Source organism: Denticeps clupeoides, chromosome 19 (assembly GCF_900700375.1).
Source record: "Denticeps clupeoides chromosome 19, fDenClu1.1, whole genome shotgun sequence".
Lineage (NCBI taxonomy): Eukaryota > Metazoa > Chordata > Actinopteri > Clupeiformes > Denticipitidae > Denticeps > Denticeps clupeoides.
In genome coordinates this window covers 12,085,477-12,097,145 of record NC_041725.1, presented here as the reverse complement: position 1 = coordinate 12,097,145, position 11,669 = coordinate 12,085,477, and the positions used below count along the sequence as shown (strand labels likewise).

The following is an 11,669-nucleotide window of genomic DNA, read 5'->3' as shown; positions in this document are numbered from 1 at the left end:
ACACTATGTCTTGTAAGGTTTCGACTAGAAAAAGAAAAGCTCACGTCTCCGTCCTGCTATTTAAACAGAATTAAGATGGAAACAGCAGCAGAGAGAAGTGCAGCTACTTCCTTTTCCCAGGAGACGCGGCTTATGAGACAAGCAGACAATCAGAAACAGACACTTTCACTCACACACGCGCACACACACACACGCACACACACACACACACACACACACACAGAAGAAAGGTCAGAATTAATCTGAAACCTCGGGCCGCACTAGCTTAGATGCTGAGTGGATTTATCTAGCCAGGTGTGATCAAGGATAAGACAAGGATGTAGAAGGGGAGCAGGCAAGGCCCAGGAAGATCCGGTGCGCTCTGTTCTCGGGGGAGGCTCCCGCATCGGCGTCCTGAGACAGCAAACGGTGTCATTCAGACGAGACCCCTCCGGTGCCCCCCCCATACCCAGCCCAGGCGGTCTCTGTAGGGGGTGAGGAGGGGGGTGTTCTCAGCACCCTCTCCCCTGGGTAATTATTTTTACATTATTACACATGCTCATATTCCTGCCACCCGTACGTGGTGACAGGCAAATTTATCACTCTGGGGGGCCGGGGGCTTCGGGCGTGAGGCGCTGAAGATAAATGATAAAATAAAACCTATCTCCGCTTAAATTGTTTCTGCTAATTCTTTCTGGGAGATTTATGAGTGGGCCTACCGACGCATGAACGTGCGCGTGCCCGCCCCGCCCAGCCTCACCGCTTTTCCGCATGCGGAGCACGTGAGCGCGTTTCGCTTATCGCTACATGCATCGGTCACGTATGAACACCACACGCTGGCTTTGACATACAAATGATGTGAAGACCGATCCAAGGACACGCCATGGTGACAGGTTCCGGTCACAACTGCGCGGGTGGGGGATAAAGGTTTTCGGCAGAGGTGCAGGGTGATGGACGGAATTCGAATGCGTTGCTGAATGAAAGGAAAAAGGCACGGTGTGTGCAGGTCAGAAGCTGCTTAGAAGAAAGAGAAATGTTCTCACCTTCCGTTGCTCATCAGCCCGCCGTCAACCCTCTGGAATGTCACTGCAGGGATGTGAAGAGGGATGGAATCACGTGCAGGATATGAACAAAAAAAAAAAAAAAAATGAAAGAGAGAGAGTTGTCATATCAGCCTGTTTCAGTTTATTCCTTTCCTCCTTAAATTAAAGTGCAGAAATATTCACCAACAGACACTGATTAAACCAAGCTTTTTTATTTTAAATCGCCTGATTCCGTCGGATTCCACACAGTGTGTGATAAAGAGGTAAAATGAAGGCACGCCGGCGTGGTGGTCTTGCTTGGCATTAACAGAACACAGAGGGGGGAAAAGTGAAAACTCATTACATCTTTAAGATATCAGCTTGATGGGGAGAGGCGTGGGGGGAGGGGTGTTAATCAATATGAATTAAAGAGTCCCAATGAAAGAGAGAGAGAGAGGGGTGAGGGGGAGAGGGAGAGGATGATCTGGCCCATTAAAGTGATCTAGTGATGATAAGGGCTCGTCTTTGTCAGCAGTTAGAGCCGAGCCGCATCTCGCCCAGAGAGGGACGCGTTTCATCTCGCTGATGCAGCGCCGATGACAAGGCGACATCAGAGGCAAGCGCATGTAAAACCTTCAACAGATCACAGGGCCTGTGGGCTAAAAGAAAAGGGAATAAAAAAAAGGGAAAATTGGGGGGAAATGAAAGAAAAGTTTCAGAAACCACCACATACCACAGATGAGAGGAAAAGGAGGAAAAAAAAAATATTTGAACTGAAATCACTTCTGATAGTAAATCGTCTCATTTGTTCCATGGAAGAAGATTAGAAAAACACAAATGGATGGGAAGGAGGGGCTGTTTCGACCGTGGCTTCCTTATTCTGTTCCTGCATGTCACAGCAGGATTTGGGATGAAAGGAACACGGTTGGGACAGGATGCAACGCTTTACAGGTGTGGATGCTGCAGCCTTTTAAAACTGAATCTGAAGAAGAATACATGCTAGTGCTGCAGTGTGGAAATCAATACATGACTAAAGCAGACTTACAAGCATATTGTATTAAATATAATTGGACTATAAATCTGTAACCATGGTATCCAATAAAACGTTTACGTTTTTAAAGGCTTTTTTTCTGTGTTAAAGTGTTTATTTCTCTCTGTGATGCTCTGAGTATCGCTTACAACATGTCCTCCCAGACCTTTTACACCCTCAGAACCTTGGATTTGGATTTTGTTGGATAATTACTGACCAGTTCAGAGTCTACGCACCAGACTCATGGGAAAAGATGGGAAGGAACTTTTGGACCATGATGCTTGATTTCCACACACACCTACTGCTGTGAACTTATTGAAAAGTCTATCTTTTGGCTAAAAGAAGATTTTTCCATCTGCTGCCTCTCCTCGCTAACATCTTCAACACCCACACAGAAAACCCACATCTACTGTATATCCTCTAAAGTGTTTGATCTAAGGGCTTATCTTCTCAACAGAGCAGCGGAGAGAAAACGTGCCATGATGGGACTCTGTGGAGTGAGGGAGATAGGGGGGGTTGAGGAGCATGTTTGACTCGGGCTCAGCGCAGTGCTGGCTGGCTGGGGCTCGCTGGAGGGGAACTGATACTTTTTTAAGCCAGCAGCCTGATCTCATCAGGTAGATAATGGAGTTCTGACTCTGCCTCGGACTCTCCACCGCAACGCTGACCAACCAAGCGTCCACGCGCTCACACATCTATCCATCCATCTGTCCACACAAGCCTCAGGGCCGGGACAGGTGAACACGGTGAGATTACTCCCTCACCCGTGTTGCCAACTCCACTAATCTTCCATTCTACTGCAATCTACATTGGAGATCTAGGGTCACGACTGGGTGTGAGGAGGTCAAGGGTGACCAAAAGAGGTTCAGCATCAAAGGCGCTTGTTAGAACCTTATTGTTATGCTATCAGGCATACGGGTCAATAGAGGGAAGAGGAGAATGAGGAAGAAGAGGAGCGCTGCATGATTCCTGCAGAGAAGAAAAGAAACACATGCCACACAGGACAAACAAGCACAACAGCGGCATGGACATAAGGTAAACCTGGTAATTAAACCAATGCCAACGGTTCATCAAATTGAACAAATTGAAAAAAATATGGCATGCATTATGAAAACTGCAGGTCACATTAATACATAATGATACACAGTGTGGTGTTTAAATTATTACATTTTTGTTGCACAGCACAACTGTGGAAACAGTCATTTTGCAATTGTGTTTTTACCAAATTTTTCGAAACGTTTTGGAATGTCTTGGAAAAACAGTTCTTCTCACAGTTCTTCACACTATATATTATAGTACCTACTTTGTGGGATATATGTACTGATGCATATAAGGTAGGGCAGCATTCTGCCTAATGTTCTCTATGTAGATAACTAATGCAAATTTCAAATGGTTTATTGTTGTTTTACTGTTTTAAGTTTTATGAGTAAAAACTGAAACTAATCTGTTGGCAACATCATTCTGTATCACATGCTTCTCTTTTTATGTTCTAGCCAATAATAGCAAAATAAAGGAGTAGGCTTCAGCTTTCTTAGAATGTCTCTCAGCCAGTTAGGCTCAACAATTTAGCCAGTTATGCAAAGTCAAGGTGTAAATCACCATTTTTTTACCAGAATTCCATGCCACTTAAAACACCAACAATCACAATGCACAAAAGACAGAATGTGATAAGACACATGTATACATGACATGATGGGGCAAGAGCCTGCAGCCATCAAGATTAGTACAGCGATCCAGATGATGCAATTCAGTTCAACGGTGCACAGAAGCCCTAGTCCTAGCGCTGGAATGGGGTAAGCGCGCTGCTCGGGACAGCGAGAGCGGGCATTTCTGGGGAGAGTGGGGTGAGGAGGTGAGGAGACGGGACAAATGAAACAGTACCTGCAGGGGTGAAGGTGAAGGACTGAACTGCAAAACAAGAAGACAGAAGAGAAGAGGTGGCGTGTTAACAGCCTGCGCAGCTGGGTGGCGTGGTTTGGGTGTGAGGGTGGGCAGCATGACTCAACCTCTTCAGCCCAATAAGCAGCTGGCACGCGGGCCAGCCAGAGACACGGGTGGCACGCGCAAATGCAAACAGTGTGGCAGCACACAAAAGAAGGACTAATGGTGTTATTCTGACATACAAAAGAGTGACAAATTAAACGAAAAACATGATCATCTATTTTTTTGGCTCTTTAGAGAAGTGGTGTCAAACTCATGGCCTGCGGGACACATCCTGCAAAATCGGTTTATATAGATCTATTATTATGGCAGGGTGATATGAACACACAAAATACAGATCTCACAATACCGTGCTTCAGTTACCTTGCCCAAATGCAATATTTACACTGCAGCTAAACTGTACAGGAGCAGTTTCCATGTCAACGACAAATGGCTTGTGAAGCAGCTCGAAATTCTTTCTCACCAAAGTGCGCACTGCATTATGGGATCTGTAGTTTGTGTGTTATCAGTGCTTCATATCACCGGGCCATAATAATAAATCTATATAAAGTGATCTCGCAGGATGTGGCCAGTGGGCCACAAGTTTGACACATGTGCCTTAGAGGGGAATCATCTGCTGGTGAGTAATCCATCTAATAAGGAACCATTTTTATCTTCTAGGATGATGAGGATGCCCCTATCCACAGAACACAGGAGTCACTAAATGGCTGATGAGTATGAAAATGAAGTTAGTCATATGATATGACCTTCAGTGAACATTTCATATTTGGGACAGTGTCTAGACAGTGTCTCCACCCACATCATTACAAACACCAAATGAGTGGAAGTGTTTTCATAATGTTGTCTACTCCTACTGTCCAGCTGTTCTGGTGGCCTGTGATGCCCTTACCAAGTACTTTTCTTTAATTTGTCACCTATCAATATGCATATGAACAAATGTGCCTGTGATTCTGGAAGGGCATGTAAATTTGTGTCTGACCTGCATAGTTGCTGAGGCCCTTCCTTTTCTTCCTCCTCCAGTAGAGCCAGACGCTGAAGCCCATGAGGATGACCCAGCATGCCCCTCCGATCCCAGCAATGAAGGCCGGCTGCTTCACCACATCAGTGATCTGCTCAGTGATGCTGTTGTTCTTGTTCGTCACGATTACCTCACGGAAATCTTTACCTGAGCAAAAAAACGGGGGGTCACAAGACATCATCACTAGACTTTTGCATGTGGTTCAGGTGAGGGGACCAAGATGACCAGGGCAGATCACTGTCCAGTGACGACCCAGTTTTAGTTTAGTCCTGGAATTTCATGTAGTCCGTGAAAAGAGTAAAATGTCACCACAACATTTGAACCTTAATCCATGTTATATAATATGAACAGTCCTAATAGGGTACCTAATTAACCAAAATGAGTTAAAAAACATGATTTAAAATAAAAAAACTGGATTCAAGTGAAAGCCCTCATCAACACTAACTTGCTTTTCCAGGGAGCAGGAGGGATATAAAGAGAACCCCGCGTTGCTGTGTGGCTGAGTTATGCCGAGTATTGATCCAGCGCTTCACTCAGGCTGCCGCTACTTTATAAGTAATAAGGATGTGTATGAGAGACACTCCCAAGCACATCACACACTCACACACTACATCTCTGGTTCATTGCAGCCAGGGCTCAGAGACGGATGATTACTGTGTCACTGGGGAAATAAGAGCGCGCCGGTGGCCAGGTCATCAGTTACACCGGTCAAATCAGTCAGTACTCGACCCGAACCGACAAATTCGACTGAGCCGCGCTGCGCCCAATGCATTTTAAACAGGTCCCTGTATGATCTATATCACCACCACCACGTCAACACATACCTACCCTCAACTTACTTCCTACAAGTAATCAGAATTCAGCAGAGCGTCCGTGTATAAGGAACGCGCTTCAGCTGTCCTGGGTATTTAATCGAGTTTTTTCATTTGTAAAATTTTAATGACAAACTTTAATGAAATTGTCATAAACTAAAGTGAAGTGACACACAACAGCATAGCACCCAGTGCACACAGTAAAATGTGTCCTCTGCTTTGAACCCATCTCCTGAGGGACCAGTGGGCAATCCGGGGAGCAGTGTGAAGAGACGGTACCTTGCTCAGAGGCACCTTGGCAGTTCAGGATTAAACTATTAATTTTTCCTAAATTATAAAATTCAACAATGAGTGTAGGGCTCCTGCCCCTCTCCTGCTCTCTTTACCACATGTAAGGCCCATGACTTGGAGAAAAATTATTAGCGCTTTATTTGTGAATTCTGACTGTCCAACTAGTGTATTCTTATTTGCAAAATATACCTTTTGAATGGCTAAGAGTTTATCTCTAACTTGGGATAATCCCCGCTCTTACCGATGCTGATGGGTTGTGGCTCGCTCTTAACCCCCACCCCAGCGCTGGTGCTGGCGGCCACTTCCACCCGGTATAGGACCCCAATCTGCAGCCCTCCAACCACCACGGAGCGGATGGCTGCATCCACGGTCTTGTTCACGTGGAAGCGCGTCTCGTTCCCCAGACACCAGATCTGAGGGAGGTGAGAAGTGGGTTACGTAACCACCCTCATCGCTTTTCTGTGAGATTTAGGCTGAAACAGAGCGGGGATCCTACTTTGTACTCCTGGATGATGCCATTCTGGTGCTCTGGAGGAGGGGGATCCCACGAGATGCTGATGGAGGTGCTGTTCTGGTTCCCCACTGTCAGCACTGTTACCTGCTGGGGAGGAGCGCTGGGAGCTGGTATGGAGAGAGAGAACAATCCCTTTATTATTATTATGAAATTGGTATGTCAATCACCTTCAAGAACATTTGCAACTGGCGGAAAATAATAAACAGCAGGAGCGGGCAAGGGTGTTAAAAAGGGTCTCTTTGTTCTGTAGGATTACAAATCCACTGCTCCGCTCCCCTCCGTATTTACAGCCTCCATCCTTCAGCATGGATGAGCTCAAAGCCGGGCGCCTGCATGATATTAAAAAATAAGGGCCGTGTTCAGCACAACGGGCTGCTCTCACAGAACTTCATTAGTTGGGGATTTTGCAGAAACGTTGGCAGTTCTTGACATATGATACACTGAAAATTTCAGAATGATTCAATTTCCCTTCCCCTGTGCCCCCTCAAAAATTATAAATAAAGTACTTCTGGAGGGAAAGGAAGATTTTTTTTTCTTTTCTTTCAAAGGGGGCCGGAGCAGAACTATCTGATAGGTTCGCATAAAAAAAAATAAAATTGCACCAGCCATTCAGATTCCACCATATCGAAGCCAGAGGCCTGTGAGATTAAGTAATTTACTTTAGCAAAACGCAGACAAGAAAAATGAAATAAATAATAACAGTGCGCTGTGCTACAATAACATTAAGACAGAAAAAAAATGTTTTTTTCATTTCCTCAGCGGTCAGCTTGGGAACGGCAGCACCGCCAAGCACTGACAGGTCAATTACCGCAACCCAGCCCCCCATTCTACCCTTCTCTCCAGTTCCCGCTCCACCTCTCAGAGCCCCATTCGCCACAAACATTACGGCTCATCCCTGACAGCGACTTCATCAGATCAGAGGCCACGGCAAAGACCATAATGGCTCCTGCAGCCCATTAAAATCTAAAACAGGACGTGAGGGGAAGTCTTCCATCATTCCTACTGCATCGCATCTGATGGAACTGTGACAAGGTTGCTGCCAGAAGGAATGGCATTTAGATCGACGCCAGTTCAGTGAGGGTTTCATAGCAGCTTAAAGCTACATTTTCTATTACTATTCATATTTAGACAAATATAGCATGACAGGTCATTAACGGGTTTTTGTTCCTCATTTGCGTAATGTTGTATTTTTCTGTCTTGCTCTGCAGTTCTATTACCAAGATTCTTTGAAAGTGAATATGGAAGGAAGTTTCTTTTCTGTGTCAGACAGACAGTCTGAGAAAGGAAGCTGGCTGGTGAGCAGTCTGTGCCCAGTGGACGGATGGATGCCTCAGTTCAGCCGAAATCTGTGAGAGGAGCTCACATGACTGGTATGCGCTGAGCTGCCGCCAGCAGTCCGACATTTCGGGCCACTTTCACAGATGCCCGACAGCGAGAGACTGGCAGAAAGGAGGGACGAGGGGGGAAAAAGCAGAGGGTGAGAGATGGAGACAGATGGAGAAGGAATGGAACAAGGGGCTAGGAAGAGACGGGGAGAGTGGGACACATCCGGGGGAAAACGCTCGAGCGGTCCGTCTCCCAGGCAGCTCTAATTGTGTTAATGGACGTGAGGAATTTTTATCACTTCCACGCTCGGCAATGGGCAATAAATCTTCCACTCCTGCCGCCCCCCCCGGAGACGTTCAGCATCTGAGCTGATACAGCCAATCCGACGCAGAGATGGCAGAGACCTTTAAAATGGGGGTTGCGGGGGGAGCCCAGGTAAGGCAGGTGCAGAGGCGCTGCTGCACACAGGAGATACGAGGCTCTCCGCAGAGACCGGGGCAAAATAAATGGGCCTGTCAAAAGAGCAGGACTTTAACCGTCCACCCTTCTGTTCCAGGCTGCATTACACGGGGTGCAGGAAGGGCCATCTAACCACACCGGGCCCATGTCAGAGCGTAAGGCTTTCCATGTGCTCATACCTATCTTAAGATACGACAAGACGAATGGCGAGAGCGGGCTGGAGCATGGGCGCGATATTTCATGTGTTCGTCAGGAGCTTGTGGAGATTCTTGAGAACTCTGTACAGCATGAGCATCGGCGATATGACTTGCTGGCCACAAGAAGCCACAAACAATTTGCAGAAAGGAGAGAACTGAACGTCTGTGTGTGTTTCGTTGGCTTCTGCTGCTCTGCCTCATGCATTCTGACTCAGCTAAGGGCGACAGCAGGCAATGACTGACCCGTTTCACATCCACAGCTGAGGATGCAGAGAGTGTGACACACAGAGACACAAAATGACCAGAGAAAGAAAAGGTCGATGCCCTCAAGCAGAGCGGCATCACCTAGACATGAGAATAATTTTTTCCAGGTTTCTGCCCCGTGGGGTGAGACAGAAGCCGATATGGGCCGGCATGATGCAGTAACACAGTCATTTCCCAGAATGCCTCACCCTCTTCGGTGGTACGGGCAGTCTTCGACTCGCTGTCCATGCCCTGGAACTCGTTGAAGTATGGCCGAACCTTGAGCTCATAAACGATACCCTTCTTGAGCCCGGAGAGGACAACGCTCCTCTCTGAAGGGACCTTCACGTCCTGGGTCTGCCAGAGCCCTGGAGAGGGCAGGCCTGACGTTTGCCGGTACAGAACCCGGTAGCCCTGGATGAACTGGGACTGGCGGTCGACCTACAGAACAAAAAGAAACTGTCAGATTTTAATAAAGGGCCATATTTTCCCGGTGCTATAGAAAAATTCATGCATGTTTGCTAATATCACATTCCTCAGTTTACAAATGAACATTTTTGAATTTGAGATGTCTACAGCCAAGACAGGGAGCATTACGAACAAAAAGAACAGAGGGAAATGTTCAAGATGTAGAGCCAGTCCTTTCTTGTGTGTATAACTTTATGTAAATTCAGAAGACATAAATGCTGTATCATTACTGAATATGCACTATGTGCTTATTTAAAGCATTTGATCATTAGCATCTAATGTAGTGCATTAATCCTGTGCTGATAAGAGAAGAGTAAAGCCCTCTTCTCATTGGACAGCACCCACGACAACATGAAAACAGTGTTCAGCAGATGCATTTCTATTCCCTGGGATCACTTTGTGCCTTTTTCCATTTTAAAAGCCTTTTAAAAGGCCTTCCTATCGAGAGGCTAGTGTTGATGCAGGCACAGATCATAAATAAAACTCTATGGCATCATTTATGCCACAGGGGGAAAATCCATCATGCACATCAGTAGGCATACAGACTCTGGGGGTGGCCAGAGGGAGTCCCACCCTAGACTACTCCTCCATGACAAGAGGTGGAGACAGAGGAGACAGAAATATCTTTCCATGTGCATGAATTGTCAAAAATGTCTAGTAGAATAACTGAAAATCAAGGAAAATACAAACCAAGCCAATCCTGGCAACAGTGGGCACAGTGGGCAGAATCTACCAGAATAAAAGAGTGTTACCCTGACACCGCCATCCGTATGGTGAGGCAGACACAGACGACTGTCGGGGTGCGAGTTGGGGAGGGGGGTTGTGTTACAATCAGCAGGATGAAAAATCAATCTCAAGATGGAGGATGAGGAGTCCCATGCCAAGTGTGAAGGGGGGGCTATGAGTAGGCGTGGGACGTGTCCCGCCAGACAATTAATTAAAATCTATATATGTTTCTCTTTCATGCATTTGTCTTCATCCTACAGTATTCAATTAAAAGACGTTTGATAGAATACTGATAAAGTGCCATATGTTGGCATGCTCAATACCGCCTACATCCCCTGTTTTCATCACCGTTTGATGTTCATTTATTTCAAGTCAGCAATCAAAATTTATCAGAGGAACAAAAAAAAAGAAAAAGAAAAGTGGAACGTAAAGCCTCACTTCAAAGACTCGCCCCAGTGTCAATTTCTTTTGCTTGTGAGTGGAAAGAGAGCAATAACAGTGTTTTGATGTCAGTAGCGGCTAAATATGTGTGTGTCTGCAGATTTCTCTTGTACGAGTTAGGTGCCCTAACAACTAGTAGATCACAGCAAACACAGACAAAACCTGAATGGCTAATCTTGCACATAAGCACTCTCTGAGGGGGTAGTGATGTCCAATTAATCACCCAAAAAAACAGTGATTGAGACGTATGGTTACGTGGGCCACAAGCCGTGTGGACTTCATTACTTTACTTTACTTTACTTTACTTTATTTGGCAGACGCTTTTATCCAAAGCGACTTACAATGGGAAGACACCAGCAATTCTCGATCGATTTCTATAGAATATCGAGTATACAAACTAAGAGCCCTGATAATGCTTATGTTGTGCTGCTATAATATCTGTGTGTACCCTGTGTATGTGTGACCTTGCACCAACTAACACAATTCAACCAAATGCTCTGGGATTGTTTAACCAGCAAACAGACCGATCAAAGCTAGTCTTACCGTCCATGTGACCTGGATTGTGGTGGGACTGAGGACCACGGGGTTGTGAAGGCGCACAATGACCTCCCCCAGCTCCTTTTGCACGTGCCGGTGGTCCACACCCTGCGCTGGTGGGCTAATGTCTTAATGTGAAATGTTGAGAAAGAAAAAGTGAAAAGAAAGGCCTGACTATTCTCTGTTAGTCTTGTCAAGCATACATATAAAGGTCTGTCTTCATTTATCTCTGTGGCGAGAGTGAGGGGCCTTAAGCGATGTTTGAACAGCAACTCTAAACTCCATTCACCTCCCGTCCCGAATTCCATCGAGCAAAGCGATTCTTTGTTTGCGGAGGTCTGCCTGCTTATCAGTGTGAGCCTGCTGGAATTTAAGAGCGAGTAACACTTGTGCTAAAAGCCAATTGAAGTGACGTGAGGTAGATAGAATGACATAATGTGACATTAAAAGGCTGACTTGAACAAAAGCACACAGAATAAATACAACTTGACTTTAGCATGCTCCGCCCAGACTGCATGAGTATGTGAAAATCTTCAAAGTACTTTTTGCCCTTCAATTTATGATAACATTTATAAAAAAAAAAAAAAGCATAGCATATTCTGCAGTAATTCAGACGATGCACTGCGGAGAGATTAGCCACAGCAAATGCCATTTAGAACAACCGC

The 11,669-nt window shown here is 45.8% G+C and overlaps 1 protein-coding gene across 13 annotated transcripts in view; it reads right to left on the bottom strand.

Annotated features, from left to right (window-relative positions):
* Positions 1-11,669, bottom strand: part of robo2 (roundabout, axon guidance receptor, homolog 2 (Drosophila)) — a 323,403-nt gene that overhangs the window by 25,489 nt on the left and 286,245 nt on the right. For 8 of the 13 annotated variants that reach the window (XM_028962515.1, XM_028962523.1, XM_028962517.1 and 5 more), the window contains 7 exons: positions 11,011-11,132; positions 9,042-9,273; positions 6,590-6,714; positions 6,335-6,506; positions 4,952-5,137; positions 3,913-3,939; positions 1,023-1,065 (listed from right to left, as the gene is read on the bottom strand). In XM_028962515.1, the coding sequence (XP_028818348.1) occupies positions 1,023-1,065; positions 3,913-3,939; positions 4,952-5,137; positions 6,335-6,506; positions 6,590-6,714; positions 9,042-9,273; positions 11,011-11,132 (907 nt within the window). The remainder of the gene's footprint in view (positions 1-1,022; positions 1,066-3,912; positions 3,940-4,951; positions 5,138-6,334; positions 6,507-6,589; positions 6,715-9,041; positions 9,274-11,010; positions 11,133-11,669) is intronic. The other 5 variants (XM_028962519.1, XM_028962527.1, XM_028962524.1 and 2 more) reach the window with 1 other exon arrangement.